The following is a 24,425-nucleotide window of genomic DNA, read 5'->3' on the forward strand; positions in this document are numbered from 1 at the left end:
TTTAATATTTTGTCAATGTCATATTACACTTTGATTTATATTAAGGCTGTGAAATTATGAAAATGGCTAGGCCCTATTAATTTTGTCTGTGAAGCTTTCACAAACAACCACCAGGTCTTTGCCAATTCCACAATAATAAACACAAATATGAAAGACAAGGAAAAACTGCACTCTGATGGAAGACAGACAGAAAGTGCAAGCTAGGATTTTTTGGTTAAACAAAAATGTAGTCAATTATTTAGCCCCCTTCCTTGTATGTTAGCACGTTTGTGGTAGCAATGCATGCCTGGTGTTTTCCCATTTAATTCAATACCTTCTTCATTCTAGCAGAAAATGTGAGCTCACTACAACCTCTCATATAAGTGAATGAAAGAAATCAAAACCAATGCAATACAATGATGAATGTCCAAAAGATGACACCCACAGACTGTTTTTAAATGGGGTTGGATATATATATTTTTTTACTTTTAAACTGTGTGTGTGTGTGTGTGTGTGTGTGTGTGTGTGTGTGTGTGTGTGTGTGTGTGTGTGTGTGTGTGTGTGTGTGTGTGTGTGTGTGTGTGTGTGTGAGCGAGAGAGAGAGATTTTGGTTAGATGACAGTTGTAGGTAACAGTTTGACAAGAGTTTACAGTTTGACAAAAGCACAATGTTTTGTTTTATTGCGAGTGTACACAAATATAAGCAAACACTTTGCAGTTTGAATGATGATCATGTATGAACAAAATTACGGAGTATGTATTGTTTTTATGTTTCCACTGTTCGATCGCGGCATCGCACCCGCGCCTCTCTCACACACATCACGTCTCTCTCTAACAGTCGTTCCGCATTACATTAATTTTCGCGCAAATTTTATTTATTGTGTATTCTCCGTGTAAATTCCTGCACCGAGCCGTGACGCCCGTGCCGATTCGGTTAAAACGAATACACATACCTGTGAGCTTTTTACACTTTGCTGCATCAGTCTCGAGAGACTTGGCCCTCTTTTCTTTAACTTTTTCCCATCCACCTTTCTCCGTACGTTTTCTGCTAGCCATTCTGCCGGCGATTTGATTCTGGAAATTCGGGGACCAATCACAAACTGGCTAGTAGGCCGACTCTTCTTCCTCATTTTTTTTTTTTTCACGTAGCAGCACATAAGTGATCGTATTAGTCGCCCTGCTGTTGGCTGTTCATATTGCGTTATTATTATTTTTTTTGCCGACGGCCGTTCTGGACTTTTCCAGAACGCACAGATTGTCAATCCCCTGATCATAGCTATACATTAAACATTGCACACAGGGGCGTAAATCACGGGGGGGACGGGGGGGACAGGACCCCCCCAATCTGAGGGCTGGCCCCCCCTAAAAACCATGCTGAGTATTGTAAATAATATAATGATATATACTTAAAATAAATGTGTAAGTAGTAAAACAATACAAAAGCAAACGGGACAAAAAATGCGTTTAAGTTTAGAAACATTTTGAGTCCCCCCTCCCCCTTGCCCCACAGTGGTTTGATCCACCGCGCACCTCAACTAACGATACATAGAACATAAAAAACTACCACAAGTTTGGGGAGAGAACAAAGCTCTTCAGACAGCAGTTGTGAAACTCCAGTAAGCTGTCAATGCTATATTATTAACTTTAAACATCAGATGAAGTGACTCTTTTCTCTTTAATACAGATTAGGCAAAACCCTGTTAGCATCACTTGCCCACCGCGGCACCGCCCCGGGCCACCGTTGTTTTCATTTTTATAGTAATAAAATAATTTTGTTTAGTTAGAGAACAGACACAACAATTAAAAACTAAACGAGTCTGCATACAGCACGAGCCCAACGAGAGTCAGATTTCATTCATCACTAGAGCAAACAGCTGACAGACAAGATGATCGCGGAAGTTTTGGTTTCAAAGCGAAATGTAAAAGTGCCTATTTAAGGGAGTGTGTCATTGTACTGTTTTCTTGCTGTGTTTTTCATTAAGAATAATAGACTAATGAACCCATAATTCAAGCAACCCACCCTCGAATTGGCGCTAATTCTAAACCTAAAGTATATGCGCACGGCGCTCTGTCAGATCTGTGTTGGGTTTTGCTCAATATGATAATAAGTGGCAGATCAGACTTGCTGCAGTTGAATATCTAAAGATCTGAATATCATAGTATAAAATACTATGTGGAGGATGCAAGATAATTTTAAATAATATGACTGTGTGGTGAACCTTACTCATATTTAAACAACTATTGCTTTGTGTTGTTGGTCAGATAAAATGACAGAGAAAAGAAAAACGGACATTAGATCATTTTTCAGTGCACCAAAACGCCAAATAAGCACAATTATTTTTATTTTTTTATTTTTTGTGGTACACATATCCTTACAAGTACGATTTTGGCTATATTATTTGTGTCCCCTTCAAAAATTGCTCTTGAGAAATTTCATGTTTATCGTCCCCCCCTACTGTTAGATAAAATTTACGCCCCTGATTGCACATGAAATGTTAATTGATTTGCATATAATCATACAGAACCAGCTTAATGGGTAAAAGGTCATATACAGAATATAGAGAACACCTTCTACTCAGGGGTCAGGATGGCCTAAACGTAGGGATCAGAGTTAAAATGAACAGCACACTTGGGATTTGAGCAAGTGCTGCTTTTCTTGTCATGTGTGGAAATTTACAGGAGGAGTGACTTTGTTTGGGAAACTGATAAAAAGCTGAGTGCTGTTATGTCTAGTTAGTGCACTCTGCAGACATTGAAGATGGCTGTATGACTGTGACTCATTTCTTGCAAGATATTAAATCTTCATTAAGACAATTGGGCAAGGTTTTGTCTCTTATTCAGTAATGCGGCGATAGTAAATGTTTTGCCACGACACCATTAAAGAAACAGAACAGAAATTATACATCATAATACAGGAAATATCAGAAATGCCGCTCAAAGAAAGTTACAAAAATGATACTTTCCGTTATTACTTGCAAAATCAACACCAAGCAAACAAAATTAATATACAAATTATTGACATACAATTGGCTCTTACACACAGTGATAATATTCTATTATAATATTTTTCCTCATGTGAAATGCAAGGTTAAAGCAAGATATTGTTAAAAGTAGAAATAAAAACAAGGTTTAATGTGTTTGTTTCAAAGTTTGTGCTTGAAATAAAGCTGCTCTTAATTTTCATCGATCACTTCAGCATTCGGAAATAGTATAGACTGTTAATAATATTAATTATAGGCCTATAATTAATTGTATAACAGACCTAAATGTTTTCAAAGCATTTTCAATGAGGAGTAGGCCTACTAATAGCCTAATCTTTTATTATCCCCGTCATTATGCGCTGGGATGTCACAATAGCAGGATCCCCATTCTGACTAACGGATGAGTATAGTCCACCATTCGACTGTAAGAGAAAACAGATTCACAAAAGGTAAAATAAATTAACAGGATTGAAGATTCAGTCACACAAACTGAAAAAAAAACAACAACATAGAATTGTTTTTTTTTTTAGGAATCTGGGGTGGTTTAATTTTCCTGAATATTTGACATAATACCAGGCACGTGCAGAGGGGGGGGCTTTGGGTGCTCGAGCCCCTGCCCTTTTTCAAAATGAATCAAAAGTGCCCCTCTCAGACAAATATCAATGATAATATCGTGGTCAATAAAACTAAATAAATGTAATTATTATAACATGACAATGTATACAATAGTAACGAACGGCTCAAAAGTCGGACAATTTCTGTTGAGGCGTTGCCGTAACGCGTTGCTATGGGTCGCGTGCGTTTTGATTGACAGCTGATTTTCCACGGTTCGGAAGCGGCTCTCGAGCCAAATATGGTCCTTTCAGAGAGTGTGTGGCCTCGCGGGAAAAAAGTAAGCCAATGTTTTTTTTTTCATCCATAATCAGAGCTAATGTGTTGATTTAATTACAAATCTATATATTAGCTATATATTTTAAAGTATTACACAATTCACCAATGCCCGTTTGTCATGTATATACACCAACCAATCGTGATCTGGCAAAGCAAGTTCAAATTCCATTGGGCGATGTGAAACGGTAATTTTCTATTCTTATTCATAAATCGGTTGAAAATTACATGGACAGACGAACTAACGTTTGTGGAACGATTTCCTGCGGTTTGTCTAATTTTATAAATTGCATCACTGACAAAATGGATTTTAACTGACAACAAACAAATCCCTGCACAAAACCACAGCAGCAAACGTCGCATTAATGGTAAGTAGTGTTGAATTCACTTGTATTTATGTATATTGTATTGATACACCGTTTACTATTTCATGAAACTATCAAAGTTAACAAAACCCAAGTGCCACCGGCACCTACAGGCCTATTAAGCGAAGTGTAGGCTGGCGAAATGGTTACATGAAAGGAAAGGACTTATTACCATTTTTTAATATTATGTAGCATTATGAAAGAAGTCTCTTATGTTCATCAAGCCTGCATTTATTTGATTAAAAAAACAGCAATATTGCGAAATATATAAAAAAAAATGTTTTTCAATTTTAAAATAATTTAAAATATAGTTTATTCCTGTGATCACAGCTGTATTTTCAGCATCATTACTCCACTCTTCAGTGTCACATGATCCTTCAGAAATCATTCTAATATGAGGATTTAATGTCAATGATGGAAACTGCGATACTCTTTTCAAGATTCTTTGATTAATAAAAAGTTAAAAAGTATATATAATAATATTTCACAATATTAGACTACTGTTTTTTCTGTATTTTTGATTAAATAAATGCAGGCTTGATGAGCATAAGGATATATATATATATAATTTATATATTGCCCCTTTTTTACATTTGAGCCCCTGCCCCTGACGAACTCTCTGCACGGCCCTGCATAATACTGTACTAAAGTAGTACAACGTTTGAAAATCAATGTCTGATACTTTTTTATTTAAATAATATGAAACTATTCATGAAGAATTTCTAAGTAAATAACTGAAAAACAATAAACTGTCATCTTCATCTAAAATGCTTGACCTATACAGGCAAGAACTAACAAGACACTTGCTCTCTAGATGAACTTTTTGTTTTTATATTATTTTAATTATTATTTTATTATCATTTAGTTTATTCAAAGGTTGATTTTTGTACTGCCTCAACTGTGAAGATCTGCTTTGGTGGTGATAAACAATAAGGACAAAAAGGAAACATTTATCTTACAACCTGACCCAAAGCAGTATAAATCCTCCTGGGACCCAGAAAAAAAAAGTGTTTTGAATTTAGTATTTTTTCATATCATTACATTGTTTAGAGCATAAGAAACAAATAAAATAAAAAAAAACATTTTTGAAAAATTATATTTTATTCATATGTTATGATATGTCCTCTGTAGTTGACACCAGGACTGAGTTGTTTAAAAAATAAAATGACATGAAATTGCATGTATAGGCAAAAACAATGGCATTTATTTTTAATTCACCAATCAATTTTTAGGTTTCAGGATTTTTTTTTAAACAAACTTTGTTTAAAGATGATTCTGAACTATGTTATGAAAGATATAACGGAATGCATTGATATACCATTTTACTTTATGAAATATGAGGGTAAAATGACCATACTTGGATTTTCCCATTCAATACAATATATCTATACGCTGCATCTAATTTGTATATTAATGTGTTCTTGGTGCAGCATGTGATGAAAATAGAAGTGTAATAATGGGAGTAATAATTGGCAACATTTTCATAATAATATCTCATATTTCATAGGAATATTGATATGTAATTTCATTCCCTATTCACTTATGTCTCCAGAATGCCTGATAAACAAGATTTAAATCCTGGGGCACGTTCAAAGCTCAAACCGGTGCGCAACGTTTTGCTACGGTTTCCGGTTGAACGTCATGTTTCCTGGAAACGGTGTGCAACGGATTTGAGATGCGTTTTTTCTCGTTTGGTGGGTGTGTCAAATATGTCAGCCCAATCAGCAGCAACATGTATATAAACCACGCGGTATTAAAGAGACAGCTCACACAATGGGTCCAAGTAAAGATGTTTACAAATGGGTCCACTGCAGCTCGGTATACACAATTGAAGGTAGAAGACATGATTGTCGTAAGAGTTTTAAAGTAATATATATATATATATATATATATATATATATATATATATATATATATATATATATATATATATATATATATATATATATATATATATATATATATATATATATAATCAACATGATAATGTGTTTATTTATATCTTTAGCTTCATTGCAAGGCAAATTTATTTATATACCAAAATTCATATATAATTAAGTGCTTGACATAAAGTGAGAAAGAAAATACAAGCTATTAAAAAACTAGAAATAAAATGATTTAAGTTAGAATTGATTACCAGGAGATGAAAAAGGTTCATTAAATGGGATTGGGATGTTGTCTTTTATTCTGGACGGCAAGGGCAGTGATTGCATGTATTTTGCAGTATTAAACACGTATTTATATCGATTTCATCAGGCTCCGAAAATTACTCAAAAAGAACACAAAGAATGGCCTTCTCGGCTGCCATAGTTACAACTCTTGCGTCAACAGAACAGGGTGTTCAACACAGCACCGTTTCCGTTTAAAAAACGTTTTGCAACGTTTTGTCGGGGCTGAACGCAGCCCTGGCGTCCTCTACAGTGGTCATTTATGAAATCAATGCCCTGTTTTGTAACAGAAAGTCATATTTTGATCAGAAACCCCATAACATTTTCCTGAGATGTTGATTTATAACAAACATTTTGAAAATTAATCAGATTTAATTTTTTATTAAAAAATATTATCATATTTCCATAAGAGTGCTAAACATTAATATCAGCCATTTTTAAAGACCAAGAGATTGGAGTCCTGGGCTGCGTTCAGCCCCGACAAAACGTTGCAAAACGTTTTTTAAACGGAAACGGTGCTGCGTTGAACACCCTGTTCTGTTGACGCAAGAGTTGTAACTATGGCAGCCGAGAAGGCCATTCTTTGTGTTCTTTTTGTGGAATTTTCGGAGCCTGATGAAATCGATATAAATACGTGTTTAATACTGCAAAATACATGCTATCACTTCCCTTGCCATCCAGAATAAATGAAAACACCCCAATCACATTTAATGAACCTTTTTCATCTCCTGGTAATCAATTCTAACTTAAATCATTTTATTTCTAGTTCTTACTTTTTTAATAGCTTGTATTTTCTTTCTCACTTTATGTCAAGCAATTACCATATATGAAATTTGGTATATAAATAAACTTGCCTTGCAATTAAGCTAAAGATATAAATAAATACATCATCATGTTGATTATATATATATATAAATATATATATATAAATATATATATATATACATATATATATATATATATATATATATATATATATATATATATATATATATATATATATATATACATATATATATATATTAAACTCTTACGACAATCATGTCTTCTAATACCAGCGGACACATTAAACAACTTTACTTCCATTGTGTGAGCTGTTTCTTTAATACTGCGTGGTTTATATACATTTTGCCGCTGATTGGGCTGTCATTTTTGACACACCCACCAAACGAGATCAAACGCATCTCAAACCCGTTGCACACCGTTGCACACCGTTTCCAGGAAACATGACGTTCAACCGGAAACCGTAGCAAAACGTTGCGCACCGGTTTGAGCTTTGAACGTGCCCCTGGTGAAACCTCCAAACATTTATTATCTCTGCAAAGCCCCGAATGTGCTCTTTAAAGGACATCCAGACTGTGACATGTATGATGTCAGAGAAATTCCCTAAAATATAATGTCCACTACAGTGGACAAAAGTCTATTCGTGGGTCCAAGGAGGATAATAATTATTTTAAAATATAAATGAATAAAATAAATATAAAATATAAAAAAATATAAAATATATTTATTTTACTTTTCTTTAAGGGGTGGTAAAACACATTCTTTTGAAGGCTTGACTGTGTTTGTGGGGTGCACTGTAACATGTGTTCATGCTTCGTTTTAAAAAAATGGCCTTATTTTTCATATATTTGACCTTTATTCTACACTGCTCTGTCCCTCCTTGTAAAACGGTCTGATGCTTTCCGGGTTGTATGAAGCCAGTCCCTCAAAAATACGCAGTGGGCTCAGATTGGTTAGCTGGCCCAGTGTGTTGTGATTCGCTAACCGCAGTGCACGTTTGTCGGAAACGTCACGCCCCTTCCCTTTACCGGTAGACTGTGCTTTGGTCAGTATTAGAAACCATTGCGTCAATAAAAACATACCAATCTGAGCTCGAATCAGACCCAGAACATTTTAGTGAAGATGATCGAGCAGAACCTGTTCAGTCCTCAAGAGTAAAGACTGGGGATCTATAATGATCGCTACTGAATGGCACTTTAACTTTTGTATTTTTAGAACGATTATAGCCAAATATCTGTCGCAAGAACTATTAACCCAAAACGAACACTAAACACTGGCTTTACTAGTAAGTTAGCCAAATCACACACAGAACCATGTTTAGCATGCCTGTAGATAAACAATACATAAAAGCTCTAATCAAAGAATCATTTACACTAATGCCAAGTTCGCTGTTGAGATTTTAACATTAGTGTTTGTAACGTTAGGTGTTCGTCGGATAACGTTAAGTATGAATGAGCATTTAACAGAGTGGTTTGCTGAACAGTGTTGTCATCTGTTTACTTCCTTGCTACAACCTATTACAGGAAAACACATCGATGAAAAATAAATCAGACTTACAGGTTGTGGCCCGTAAACAGCTTCTGTTTGTAAATCCAGCTTTCAGGACAAGCCGTTGTGCATATTCTGCATTGAACTCGCGAAGATGGTGGAAGTTTTCCTCAGAGAAATGTGCAGCGCGCGCGTCGTGCATCCACACACTGGCAGTGTTTTTTTCACGCAGCTGACGTTTGTGCAAATCCGGTATTGAATTCGCGAAGATGGTGGAAGTTTTCCTCCGTGAGATGTGCAGCGGCTCCGCACGCGCCTGTTCCCCGCTGTCTCATACACACGTGCATATAACATGCTGTATGTTAAACGCTCTGCAACGCACCCCCGTCCCAAGGAAGGCTGAACAGAGCAAGTACCCCAGACCTGCAATCCGGATGAAAATAACAGCGTTTCCTCTGCATCGCGGCAACAACACTCCAGCCTAACTATACCACAACAGCGCCGCGATACAAAATGGCCTCACCCCCCCTTATTTAATATTCTCGGAGGAGGGGTTTATGTAAATATTGAGCCTGTTGATGTCACCAACCCTGGAGGAATGTGTGTAGTCGCCTACTGGCCGTTTGCTGTAGTTCTTAGAAACTGATTTCTTTAAAAGCAAATATCTCCCTTTGCTTTAAACTTTGAACGTTGTAACTTTGCAGATGTTGTTTATGCTCAAGCAGCAACATTACACGCTAGCTAAAGTTAGAATAGTGAAATCGTGGTTTACCACCCCTTTAAGTAAAACACAAACAGTCACACACTACTTTCAGATCTGAGAGATCAGGATGGTTTTATATTACCTGATTAGAAAGCTGCGGCTTCTCGCTGCCTGTTTGAACAATAATGACAAACTCAAATAAACACAGAAGACTTTGGCCAATTACAACCAAAACACATTTTCATATCTTTTATCATATATTTTGTAAAATCAGCTGTATACTCACAACTCATTGCTTGATGTTTGCGATAGTAAATCATACCAGCAGCAGCAGCTGCAGCAGCCACCACCACCAGAACAACAACACATATTCCTGCTACAGCACCTGAAGACAGACCTGAACCTGGAACAATAAAGAGAGACAACCATATATATTTTACTGATGTTTTTGACTGATATTTACACCTTTCTGTTTTGTTCATCAGTGGTACTGATTTAACTGATACATAGTTTTTGAGGAACAGGAACCACAACGACATCAAAGCACTTTGAGCTCAACAGGAAACATCAGTGCTCACAGGAAAGCTGATTTTGTGCATGTGCGACTGACAACATTATACTCACCAGAGACGGTAACAGTGAAGTTCTCAATCCTTCTAATACTGAAGCTGATTCTGCTGCTGTTGATCTGTAGTTTATAGAGTCCAGTGTCTGTGGTTCTGGTGTTTGTGATGGTCAGAGATCCAGTCTGATGATCCAGCTTTAGTCTGTCTCTGAATCCTTCATCGCCATCTATACACTGATCATCTGTACAGATCTGACTCTGATCTCCCGTGATTTCAGCGATGAGAATCTCATTAAAATACCACGTAATCACATCATTTGGATTTTTTACTACACCAGGATATAAAGTGACAGATTCTCCCCCCTTCACCATCTTCATTTCATGTTCAGCAGCAGGATCATCTGAAGCACAAACAGCTGATTGAGGATGTTGGTAAATAATATTTTTTTTCCCCTGAAAATCAAACCTACCTTAAAGCACTGTTTGCAAGGTTACATGGGTCAAAAACATTTTTTTGACAGGGTAAGTAAAAATCTGAATCGGTCTGACTGGGCCAAAATAATTTTTATTACATACATTGAAGGGCACAGGTAAATGTGACATTTATTACAATAGGTTTATGTAGTGCTGGGCGGTATACCGGTTCATACCGAATACCGGTATTTATTTTTGTTATGATATGAATTTTGATGATACCGCAATACCGGTCAGTGGTAGCGCCGGGGGGGGGGGGGGGGGGGGGGGGTGGGGCTAGGTGGTGCTGCAGCTCCCCCTATAATAGCCATAGCACCTACCCAGCACCCCCAAGAAATGTCTGTAATTTTTTTATATTTATATTTTAATGTCATGTTTGAATATTCTTTTTCATGTTTTTAAAATAGGAATTAAATAATAATTTAAAATTATATATATTTTAGTCTAAAATAACATGAGGCCCAAACAGGTGATCTTCTTTGGCCAATGGCCTCGGCGCCCGCAAACCTCTGACCTTAACTCATTTCAGCTTGTTTTTGATAGCGAGTTTTAGCAAAGTAAAATAACGTTACACCAAAATGGATCGTTTTTTGCTCCCTAAACATCCACGTTCCGAGTCGCATCCTGAAACGAGACTGTGATAATTACATAATAACAGTCAAAATTTAAGTAAATTAATACAAAAATTAACAATTTTGAATTTCAGAATTGTCAAAAAAGTGATTAGTGGTTCCGAATGACTGCTTAAAGGGACAGTTCACCCAAAAATGAAAATTCTGTCATCATTTTCTCACCCTCAAGTTGTTCCAAACATGTATACATTTCTTTGTTATGTTGAACACACAGGAAGATTACTATGGAAGTCAATGGTGCCCCCAAAGCAGCCTGGGTACAAACTTTCTTCTAAATATCTTCTTTTGTGTTCAGCAGAACAAAGAAACTCATACAGGTTTGGACATCATGAGGGCGAGTAAATTATGGCAGAATTTTCATTTTGGGTGAACTATCCCTTTAAAGTGCACCAAATAGGCTCTAAAGAGTTCTTTAGAAATAAATGAATGGGTGTCCCTTATTTGGCCACACTAAAGGTGGCAACCCTAGGTCAGACTAGTGTGTTGGTAACTGGCTGTGTGATTTCGTGATCTGAGCATTTTAGGCCGAAGCGTCTGTTGCTGCTCCGTTGTATTCAGGGCTCGACTGTGACATAATTATGTGAAATAATATTTTCAGAGGTTTACATTGGCAGGCTTATGTTGTATCTATAGCCCTTGCGTTGAATACTTAGGCCTATTATAATATATATATATATATATATATATATATATATATATATATATATATATATATATATATATATATATATATATATATATATATATATATATATATATATAATAATGTGCCTATAGTTGCGGAACGAATATAGTTAATGCGGGCGTGTACGAGAGAGAGAGAGAGAGAGAGAGAGAGAGAGAGAGAGAGAGAGAGAGAGAGAGAGAGAGAGAGAGAGAGAGAGAGAGAGAGAGAGAGAGAGAGAGAGAGAGAGAGACGTGATGAGATTAACAGCGTTCTCCACATGGATCATAACACATTTTGAGCGTGTTTAAGTTTTTAATGGACATATTTCATATACTCTAGTGCTCTGAACATCTTCCAGAAGCGTGTATGCGCGCTTATTTCATCACGTCTTCTTCAAATGAAATGTGCACTGATTTGGCTACACTGATACAATCTGATCACGAACGCGATGACACGATGGATTATTCTGCTACACAAAAGACAATGAATGATGTAAGTTAATAAAAAAACTGACAATTCAAAGAAGAATGGGCAAAAAAGTAACTGCTTTATTCTTTCTGTGTTAAACTGAAAGCTTCGTACCTCGCTTAATACATCTAAGATGATTTGACAGATCCCAGATCTTTTAATCGTGATAACTGATCTCTGGCTAATTTGGTTCTTCAAACGAATTTGTGGATTGGATTAAAATATCTGGATTAAATGATCTAAGATCACTGCGCGTTCTTGAAACCACGATCAACAATGCAGCGATTGGCTGGCGTCAAGACAGCAACGTAATGACATCATATAATTAAAAAGCCACCTGGCAAAAAACTTGACAAATTACACAAAAAAAACCCACGAATTTCTGGACCTTTATAAAGAAACAGCCAAACGACCAAACCAACATAAAAGTTGTAATAGATAAATGTTTTTTAAAAAAAATTTTTTAACATGATTACCAATTATTTATATTCACGATTTTATACAGTATTTGTACACCCTTTACATTTTTATTTCAATGTTGTAATTTAAATTTTAATTCAGTTTGAAGCAGATTTGTAACGTGACAGTATTCAAGTTTCGTATGGGTCAAGATCAAATTATCCTCTCTTGCGCTGCATCAAGCCACTCCCATAATATCCGTCATCACTTAATGCACGGCTCAGATTAACTGTACAACATGTGTGTCAACCAATAAAAATAAAATTATATAAAGTAATTATTCCATCACAAATAAATCGCTCAGTCAAGTGGCTGTGTCTATAGTATTATACATTCTCATATACATATACAATATATAACATTTTTATATTATTATTTAAAATTATTATTATTGAGAAGCATTTCAGTGTCTCAGACTGTCTGACTTAAAGCAGCAGCACTGACAGCAGGGTTGCCAGGTTTTAACAACAAAACCCGCACAATTGCTACTCAAAACTAGCCCAAAACAAGCCCAATCGTGTTTCAGGGGGGCTTCTCCGGTAAAATTTGCATTCCCGGGGCTTAATATCACATAATTGGGGTCGCTTCAACCCGCGGACATGATAAACAGCCCGTGGCAACAGTGTTGAAGTAGCCCAATTCCGTGGGAAAACCGCGGACTTGGCAACACTGGCTGACAGACATATCTGTGCTTCTAAAGGTATAGGCCTATAGTTTTTTTTTAATGGATAATATATTAATATAATATTCCATACATTATCAGAGCTTGGCAAACAGAATTATAATTTTTAGACAGGTTAATTAATATAGCCTAATAAATGTTATTATTAATATAATTTGTAATTTTGCTAGGCTATATTAATCATACATAATAAATAATCCTGTCAAATTAAGTTTATGACATTTAAAAAAATATTTAGATAAAAATGGGACAAATAATTACATGATAATATAGTCATAATTTATAGCCTAAATTAATAATAAAATAAAAAAAATTCAAATAAAAAAAAGTGATTACAGTTTCTGACTGCTTAAAGGGACAGTTCACCCCAAAATGAAAATTCGGTCATCATTTACTCATCCTCAAGTTGTTCCAAATATGTATACATTTCTTTGTTATGTTGAACACATAGGAATATTCATTCCTACTATGGAAGTCAATGGTGCCCCCAAAGCAGCCTGGGTACAAACTTTCTTCAAAATATCTTCTTTTGTGTTCAGCAGAACAAAGAAACTCATACAGGTTTGGAACATCATGAGGGCGAGTAAATTATGGCAGAATTTTCATTTTGGGTGAACTATCCCTTTAAAGTGCGTGAATGAGTGTCCCTTATTTTGCCACACTGAAGGTGGCAACCCTACCCGTGATTGGCAGAGGAAATGATTGACAATCAATCAGGAGCACCTAAAGTTTTCCTGTTGGGCCGCTCGCCAAACCACACCACGCCCCCACATATTAAGCGCTGTTATTTACGCTACTGGAGCGAGTGCATGGGAAACTCAAAAGCCAGCAGTCGCAGCGCAAGAGCAGCTGGATCGTCTTACGCACAGCGCTGACGAACTCGTTCAGCGCTTTCGCCGCTCTATTGAAGTCATAACGAGCGCCAGGCAGTCGCTTTATCCATTTTAATTTGATACAAGCCCAACATTATGTGTACAGTAAAGACTCTGTGGCGAAACTAGCTGAACCAGACTGAAAAGCGAGAGGCAGTATTAACATTAAGTGACATGACATCGGACGCACAGAAGCCAATGGCACATGTCACTATGTGTATTTGCACATCCGGTCTTCATTGGCATGTGCCAGTGGATAGTGGCATGTGCCACTGACATTATCACGACACACTACACTGACATGACACCTGACTGACACAGAGTCGCGGAACATGTCGCCGTGTGTCGTGACACCTCCAGTAGTGACAGATTATTCGAGCACCTATACTGACGTAATTGTGACACAAAATCCTAAATAAATAGCATCATTTTGTGATATTTTAAATATCAATTAAACGCATTAAAGGCAGTAATATTTTTTCAAACTTGTTTGTGTCACGTCTGTATTTGATTGGCATGTGCCACTGAATGTATTGTAATATACGTCACAAACTGGCCATTCTAGGAAAAACGAAATAAATATATCATCTGTCACTACAAATAACGCATTAACAGTCGCGGCCGTTACTGTCAGGGGCGTAAATTTTATCTAACAGTAGGGGGGGACGATAAACATGAAATTTCTCAAGAGCAATTTTTGAAGGGGACACAAATAATATAGCCAAAATCGTACTTGTAAGGATATGTGTACCACAAAAAATAAAAAAATAAAAATAATTGTGCTTATTTGGCGTTTTGGTGCACTGAAAAATGATCTAATGTCCGTTTTTCTTTTCTCTGTCATTTTATCTGACCAACAACACAAAGCAATAGTTGTTTAAATATGAGTAAGGTTCACCACACAGTCATATTATTTAAAATTATCTTGCATCCTCCACATAGTATTTTATACTATGATATTCAGATCTTTAGATATTCAACTGCAGCAAGTCTGATCTGCCACTTATTATCATATTGAGCAAAACCCAACACAGATCTGACAGAGCGCCGTGCGCATATACTTTAGGTTTAGAATTAGCGCCAATTCGAGGGTGGGTTGCTTGAATTATGGGTTCATTAGTCTATTATTCTTAATGAAAAACACAGCAAGAAAACAGTACAATGACACACTCCCTTAAATAGGCACTTTTACATTTCGCTTTGAAACCAAAACTTCCGCGATCATCTTGTCTGTCAGCTGTTTGCTCTAGTGATGAATGAAATCTGACTCTCGTTGGGCTCGTGCTGTATGCAGACTCGTTTAGTTTTTAATTGTTGTGTCTGTTCTCTAACTAAACAAAATTATTTTATTACTATAAAAATGAAAACAACGGTGGCCCGGGGCGGTGCCGCGGTGGGCAAGTGATGCTAACAGGGTTTTGCCTAATCTGTATTAAAGAGAAAAGAGTCACTTCATCTGATGTTTAAAGTTAATAATATAGCATTGACAGCTTACTGGAGTTTCACAACTGCTGTCTGAAGAGCTTTGTTCTCTCCCCAAACTTGTGGTAGTTTTTTATGTTCTATGTATCGTTAGTTGAGGTGCGCGGTGGATCAAACCACTGTGGGGCAAGGGGGAGGGGGGACTCAAAATGTTTCTAAACTTAAACGCATTTTTTGTCCCGTTTGCTTTTGTATTGTTTTACTACTTACACATTTATTTTAAGTATATATCATTATATTATTTACAATACTCAGCATGGTTTTTAGGGGGGGCCAGCCCTCAGATTGGGGGGGTCCTGTCCCCCCCGTCCCCCCCGTGATTTACGCCCCTGGTTACTGTAAACCTTCATTTTTGCTTAATGCTGCACGGACACATGCCAGTAGGTGTCAGTGTAAGTGAGTAACACTAGCCAGCGCAAGATTCTCATTGTGGCTTTAATATTTAAAAAAAAAAATGTTTTTCATCGAATCATGTATAGTAATGTTGTACACATTAACTCAGTGCTGTAATAAATCATATGTTTGACAGCATAAAGCAAATTGTTATGCAAGTGTCACATGACGCAATCATTGGCACATCACACGTTTTAGTGACACATGCCACTATACACTGGCACATGCCAGTTGGCCTGTGTTACTAAAACTGACATCTCTTTGTGTTGGGCACCTCGTATAATGTATAATGTATGAAAAATGATGTAACATATGCACACAGTTAATTTGTAGGCTTCAAAATTTTTTATTTTATTTATTGGTCAAACATTTATTTATTAAAACTACTAAGGAAGATCCTGCGTGACCAAAACGTTTAATTTTAAAATGCACTGAGAACTTTTTTTGCGCTTGTAAAAATAAAGAATACTGCTAGTAGCTCGGTATGTATATCCTTTTCAGATACGTAGCCTAACAAATTATTTTTAATAATTATTTTTTTTTACACTTTTTTTGGATGGACTTATCTTGAAATATTAAAGCCACAATGAGAATCTTGCGCTGGCCAGTGTTACTCACTTACACTGACACCTACTGGCACTGGCATGTGTCCGTGCAGCATTAAGCAAAAATGAAGGTTTACAGTAACGGACGCGACTGTTAATGCGTTATTTGTGGTGACCCATGATATTTATTTATTTTATTTTGTTTTTATTTTATTGATTTATTTTGTGTCTTTCCTAGAATGGGCAGTTTGTGACGTATATTACAATACATTCAGTGGCACATGCCAATCAAATAGGCTACAGACGTGACACAAACAAGTTTGACAAAATATTACTGCCTTTAATGCGTTTAATTGATATTTAAAATATCACAAAATGATGCTATTTATTTAGGATTTTGTGTCACAATTACGTCAGTATAGGTGCTCGAATAATCTGTCAGTCACTACTGGAGGTGTCACGACACACGGCGACATGTTCCGCGACTCTGTGTCAGTCAGGTGTCATGTCAGTGTAGTGTGTCGTGATAATGTCAGTGGCACATGCCACTATCCACTGGCACATGCCAATGAAGACCGGATGTGCAAATACACATAGTGACATGTGCCATTGGCTTCTGTGCGTCCGATGTCATGTCACTTAATGTTAATACTGCTACTGGAGAAAGCTCCAACCATGTAAACTGAAGTGTTGAGGTAAACTATAGCCTACACGATGGGCGTAGTCAGCTATAACTTAAAGGGTTAGTTCACCCAAAAATGAAAATTCTGTCATTAATTACTCACCCTCATGTCGTTGGACACCCGTAAGACCTCCGTTCATATTCGGAACACAAATGAAGATATTTTAGTTGAAAGCTGATGGCTGAGAAAGGCTTCAGACAGGCCTCCATTGGCATTCAGTACATTGACACTTCCAAGATCCATGAAAGGCACTTAAAACGTCGTTACAAAGTCTATCTCACCACAGTGGCTCTACAATAATCATACAATGCGACGACAATAGTTTTTGTGCGCAAAAAAAAATCAAAATAACACCTTTATCCAACTTGTTCTCGACTTCCGTGTGCGCCTCCACGACGCATGCGCGAGAATATGACGCAGATCCGGCGTTCGGACATATGACCCAGAAGCGATTTGTTTACGAGCAGAGGAAGACGCGCGTGTCTAAGCTGTTGGATTCTACATTGATCGTGCTTTAGGTCTCGGCGTAGTGCTCAAAATGGGGCTTAAGTGTGTATTTCATCGATTCCCGAACACCGGCGCTACGTCATATTCTCGCGCATGCGTCGTGGAGGCGCACACGGAAGACAAGAACAAGTTGGATAAAGGTGTTATTTTGATTTTTTTTTGCGCACAAAAACTATTGTCGTCGCATTGTATGATTATTGTAGAGCCACTGTGGTGAGATAGACTTTGTAACGACGTTTTAAGTGCCTTTCATGGATCTTGGAAGTGTCAATGTACTGAATGCCAATGGAGGCCTGTGTGAAGCCTTTCTCAGCCATCAGCTTTCAACTAAAATATCTTCATTTGTGTTCCGAATATGAACGGAGGTCTTACGGGTGTCCAACGACATGAGGGTGAGTAATTAATGACAGAATTTTCATTTTTGGGTGAACTAACCCTTTAAGGCAGGGGTGGGCAACAGTTTTAGTCTGAGGGCCACAGTTACTTTGGCAAAGTAAACGGAGGGCCACACTTTGGACAATTGCAATTAAACATAGTTACATGATTAAATCGTACAAATTAATTAAATGCAGATATGTATAAGGCTACAGTTACTTTGACTTTTACCAGCCTATTTCAAGGTCTGATATATATTTTTGCTAGGCCTGTCTGACATAGGCTACTCTAAGGTTACAATAACTGGATTTACTTAAAAGGATTAATTTACACTACCCTGCATATTGTTCAACTGTCATTCATACCAGCTGTAGCTATTCAAGATCGAAAACTATTAACAAAACTGCAAATGTATGTGTGCAGGTTACATTAACATACAGACTTCAGGCAATCTGGCTTGGAATTATCAAATTTAATTGGGGATGACTTCATCACTGAATGAAAAACATATTCAGCTTATTTCACTTGTTATTATTCCTTTTTTTGTAATTTCTTTTTTTAACATATGTTGTTTAAATCTTTTATAAAATAGAACACAATTTAAGTGCAGATCAACTTCATCACACGTATGTTTGCTTGAAAGAAAGAACAACATGGAATAGTCCTATGCGTCTCACAAAATGTAAATTTGATGTAGCTGTAATCTGTATCATCATCACCATCTACAGGACATGCATAAGAAATAGCAACATGAAACTGAACAATGTTGTTTAACTTTATACCATCAATGATCAATACACACTGATAACTAGCTTAATAAAAAGATAAGCCAGCGTCCCGAGTGAGTTTTTTCAAGGCGGTTCCTATTTTAGATTGTTCCCCCTTAATGTTTCCATGGTGATGCGTCATTTGTCACGTGACACCGCACCCACAATAACACTGTATTACAGATGCATCGCTTTTATTCCGAGAATCAGGGTCATCAGTTTCTCCCGAAATACGTGCAAGAAAGTGGCCGGTGAACTGTGACAAGAATAGAGTAGACTTAATAGTTACTTCCATGTTTGTCTGATATAATATCACTTCGGAAAAATTATATTGGAATAGATTGTTATTGCTGCTTCCACAGACATCAGTGTGTATTTTACAAACTCTAAATGTATTGTTTTACTCGTGCTTATGTGTATTGAAATGTCTGAAACCTAAAATAAACATTATGAGGTTGAACAAAAACTGCATAGTTGTGATATATGACAGCGCTGAGGCTGAGGCTGAGCTCGTCCGTCTCTGGCTCAGCGCCAACCAACGCGCAACAGCACAGTTTGAATCCGGCAGTCATGCGACGTCACTGAACATTCTAAATACCATGTGGGACCGTACTCTCAGGGGCACAGAAGTAAAAATCCCATATATGCGACCATAGCGATCAAAAGCTTAAACATTTCATTTGTAATCCTGAATACAAAAATTCAACTTTCATCCAAATTGCCAGCACATCGAGCGCATCGCGGGGGCCGGATTGACTATGCGGCCCGGGCCGTATATTGCCCATGTATGACTTAAGGTCTCCGAGGTCCGGACCTCTGTATTTTTCCGAGCTGTACATAATAAATGTTGTGAAATAATTTATCAATAGAGTGCTTTATGTACACAGAAGCTGCTGCGCGAGTCGTGCGACACTTCAGTAAACTGCAAGTAGCTAAACTAAACATTTCATATTTGACAGCTGTTTTAGGATAGAAATATTAAACATTGAAAAGACTATCAGCCAGAGCTCAGCTTTAGGAGGGGAAGAGACCGGGCAAGAGAAGGAGACTGAGAGAAAAAGAAGGAGTGATGAAATGAGGAGAGAGCAGGTATGACAGAAAATCTACTGCCCACTAACCTGGTTTTGAAAGCTATTTATTATTTTATTTTTTTTTAGCCTTCAAACATCTTAAAATGCACATATATAGAGCATAGAAATTAATTTTCTTGGGGGACCATGCCCACCAAACCCCCAAAAATACCTCAAATTTGGGACCTCACAGGTTTTAAAACTCCTTAAGGCAGTTGCATGCACAGAAGTTGTTGCTTTTTCTGGAAACCTGTTTGCTTTGACCCAGGCCCGTCGCAAGGGGGGTGCGAGGCCCTGTGCGAACGTGATGTGCGAGGCCCGGGGGTATATTAACGGGGGTCTACTGTTGCTACAGTGACGAACAATTTGTTGTTTATGTGGATATTTAAAATCGTATATTCAGTTTAGCAGCAGGTTCAAGAAGTTAAACTGTGTAACTGAACTAGGCACATTTTGACGCTAAAATTATGTTCTAAATTATGAATGGGTCAAACGTGTTTGCAAAACAGCCTGAATCCACTTGAATTCGTTTGGACTGCTCTCTCACTGAATCATCAGAATCGATTTCTCAGTCTGTAAAATAAACAGACAGTATTGAGAGGACCAGCGCTGTTTTTCAGTATTTCCTCTGTGAACATGCGCTAAATGGATGTCTGACAATTTTGTTGCTTTTTGCAGTTTTCAGATTTAAAAACGTTTAAAACGTCTAGAGATAGAGTAGGCTTTACTCGTTCTGCGGTGCCATTGGTCTCACTGATGCTCCGACAGGTGAGTAGCTAATAGTTAGGTTATGCTTATTTAACTTTAATAGTGTTAAATAAAAAACCTTTTGTGCGTACAAATGAAATGCAGACGTCTGTGCTTTCTCCGTCCATGCAATAAATATGCATCCTTGAATGAGCGCGCATTTCTAGCGTATTTACTTGAACTTCTTAGGTAATATCTATGGTTTAACCCATTTCAGACGCGGCCAAAATCTGAAAAATGGACTGGGAATAAAGCTCTATGAACTTGACGTGCGCTGCCGCGCTGACTGACATATATGCGCATTAAATCACCGTCACACATACAGTCTCACGCACAGAGAAATAGGCTATTGCAAGTTACTGCATAATACATTTTTAACAAGCAGAATAATAAGGCATCACAATACACACTTTTAGCTATGTTTTATAGTATTTTGAAGGACAAAAACATGAACTTTAACTATTGGCTTTACATCATCAAGTCAGCTGTCGTCTTTGCGCGAGGCCCTGTGCGGTCACACACTTGGCACAGCCCTTGCGACGGCACTGCTTTGACCTCATATCTGGAGTTAATGTGTTTATGCTGTTAATTTGTTGCAGCCTGGAACATTTATATATACTTGATATTAAAATAGAAAATTCAGACAGTATATACTCATTGTTTCTCTGTGCTTTGAAGATTTTGTTTTTTAAAAATACAAATTATTTCTGTGGTAGAAAACGTTGTGGCACCAAGATCGGCTACTATGGGGGCCATTGGGTTTGTCATAGCCCCATGGCACTACATGTTCTTAATCCGGGCCTGACTGTAGTGTAAGTGCTGACTGGTGAGGGTATACACTAGTGTCTTCTCTGACACACATGGAGTCTTTAAACACTGTGCAGCTGATGTGATCTTCAGTGGAAGGTGGAACTGATATCACAGATAATGGGAACAAAGTTTGACCAAATATGTTTGACCAAATATGGCAAAATTAGTATCTATGTTCTCGGCATGAGCCAATGACTGTATTATGACCAGTTTCATTAAACTAGGCTAATTTAATCAAAAGTTATTAGCATGTTTGTAAATTTTGTTATAACCTCTGACCACAAGGTGGCACTGCCCCAAAACTTTTTGAGTACCTTCAAAGCATGGTGCGGAAGACATGAATTTTGGACAAACAGTTCAAAAGTTATAAGCAAAAATAGCCATTTTTTGTATCTCCGGACCAGTACGTGGTGCTGCGCCGAAACGCTGCATGTTGCCTCAGGTCATGCTGGTGATGACATATACCAAGATTGGTTTGAATACGATACAGCGTTGTGGAGATATAGGCTTATGAGTGTTTTTGCAACTGCTACGCAAAATTTGTGTGCGCGTTTATCAAAAACGATTTGACAAATCAACTTGATTTGCAAGATTTTTTGTCAGCATGGTCTGAAGATGATATGGTTCAATTTCTGTGCAAATCGGACAAACCGTCTAGGACGAGTTTGCAAAAGTAGGTTTTTTGGAAAATTAAAAATGGCGGGGAAATTATCATGACCGAAAATGACATCATAGGGTGCAATTGAATCGGCATCAGCCAATGACTCTATTATGACCAGTTTCAATATACTAGGCTAATTTAATCAAAAGTTATTAGCATTTTTGTCAAGTTTGTTATATCTTTTGACCACAAGGTGGCACTGCCCTAAAACTTTTTGAGTACCTTCAGGGCATGGCATGGAAGTAACATACCGAGTTTAGTAACAATACACTAATGCATTTGTAAAATATAGCATTTTTTGACAAAATTCAAAATGGCCGACAAGCAAAATGGCCGATATGGTAAAATTGAATATCAGACGACTCGGCATGCCGTCTTGAATCTAACGAGACCACTTTTTTGATTTTTGGACAAACGGTTCAAAAGTTATAAGCAAAAACAGCAATTTTTGTATCTCCGGACCAGTAGGTGGCGCTATGCCGAAACGCTGCATGTAGCCTCAGGTCATGCTTGTGATGAGATGTACCAAGTTTGGTTTGAACACGATAAAGCGTTGTGGAGATATTGCCTTAAGTGTGTTTTTGCAACCGCTACATAAAATTTGTTTGCACGTTTATCGAAAAAGATTTGACGAATCAACTTGATTTTTTGTCAGCATAGTCTGAAGATGATCTGGTTCAATTTTCGTGCAAATCGGATGAACCGTCTAGGACGAGTTCGCAAAAGTAGGTTTTTCGGTTAATTAAAAATGGCGGGAAAATTTTTATGACGGAAAATGACGTCATATGGTGCAATCAATTTGTCTTGAGCCAAGGAATCAGAGGAAAAAAGAATTTTGTTTCTAGCCCTTATGGTTCAAAAGTTATTAGCATAAACATGAGTCCAATTTTGGACTGATGGTGGCGCTAGAGGCATTAAGTTAGAGACTCCAAATTTGCTATGGAGACACTTCAGACTGTCCTCTATAAGTGTGCCAAATTTCATAACTTTTTACCATACGGTTCTATGGGCTGCCATAGACTTCGTGGCGGAAGAAGAAGAAGAAGAAGAAGAAGAAGAAGAAGAAGAAGAAGAAGAAGAAGAAGAAGAAGAAGAAGAAGAAGAAGAAGATGAATAATAATAATAAGAACGGGAACGGTTTCAATAGGTGCCTTCGCACCTTCGGTGCTTGGCCCCTAATAATAATAACTTTATTTTATATAGCGCCTTTAAAGGCAACTTCTCAAAGCGCTGTACATAAGAACATAAAATCACAACAGAATATAACAATATCATATATTAGGGCTGTCAAAATATTAATCGCGATTAATCGCATCCAAAATACAACCCCAAATCAGAAAAAGTTGGGACAGTATGGAAAACGCAAAAAAAAAGAAAAAAAAGAAGTGATTTCTAAATTTACTTTGACTTGTATTTAATTGCAGACAATATGAACACAAAATATTTCATGTTTTGTCTGGTCAACTTCATGTCTTTTGTAAATATGCATCCTTTCCTGTCATTCAGACCTGCAACACATTTCAAAAAAAGTTGGGACAGGAGCAATTTAGGGCTAGTAATGAGGTAAAATGGTAAAATAATGATGTGATTTGAAACAGGTGATGTCAACAGGTGATTGTAATTATGATTTGGTACAAAAGCAGCATCCAAGAAAGGTCTAATCCTTTAGGAGCAAAGATGGGCCGAGGATCGCCAGTTTGCCAACAAATACGTGAGAAAATTATTGAAATGTTTAAAAACAATGTTCCTCAAAGAAAGATAGGACGAGATTTGGATATTTCACATTCAACAGTGCATAACATAATTAAAAGATTCAAGGAATCTGGAGGAATTTCACTGCGTAAAGGACAAGGGCGCAAGCCTAAGCTGAACAACCGTGATCTCCGATCCCTCAGGCGGCACTGCATCAAGAATCGTCATTCATCTATAAGCGATATCACCACATGGGCTCAGGACTACTTTGACAAACCTTTGTCAAGTACCACAATACGTAGTTACATCCACAAATGCCAGTTAAAACTGTACTGTGCCAAAAGGAAGCCTTATGTTAACAGTGTCCAGAAGCGCCGTCGACTTCTCTGGGCTCGGAGGCATCTGGGATGGACCATCACACAGTGGAAACGTGTACTGTGGTCAGATGAATCAGTATTTCAGGTATTTTTTGGGAGGAATGGACGCCGTGTGCTCCGGACCAAAGAAGAAAAGGATCAT

General features: G+C 37.4%; 1 protein-coding gene across 2 annotated transcripts in view; it reads right to left on the bottom strand.

The window, feature by feature from the left end:
• Positions 1-628: 628 nt before the first annotated feature.
• LOC307120364 (uncharacterized protein) overlaps positions 629-24,425 on the bottom strand; it is a 30,787-nt gene continuing 6,990 nt past the window's right edge. Inside the window, exons 3-6 of one of the 2 annotated variants that reach the window (XM_079807377.1) lie at positions 9,980-10,321; positions 9,642-9,758; positions 9,498-9,526; positions 629-3,382 (exon numbers count right to left, since the gene is read on the bottom strand). In XM_079807377.1, coding sequence (XP_079663503.1) covers positions 3,290-3,382; positions 9,498-9,526; positions 9,642-9,758; positions 9,980-10,321 — 581 coding nt within the window. In that variant the 3' untranslated portion in view covers positions 629-3,289. Of the gene's footprint in view, positions 3,383-9,497; positions 9,527-9,641; positions 9,759-9,979; positions 10,337-24,425 lie in introns of both variants that reach the window. The other variant, XM_079807376.1, reaches the window with a different exon arrangement.

The sequence above is a fragment of the Gobio gobio genome, assembly GCF_949357685.1.
Source record: "Gobio gobio genome assembly, chromosome: 24".
Classification (NCBI taxonomy): Eukaryota; Metazoa; Chordata; class Actinopteri; order Cypriniformes; family Gobionidae; genus Gobio; species Gobio gobio.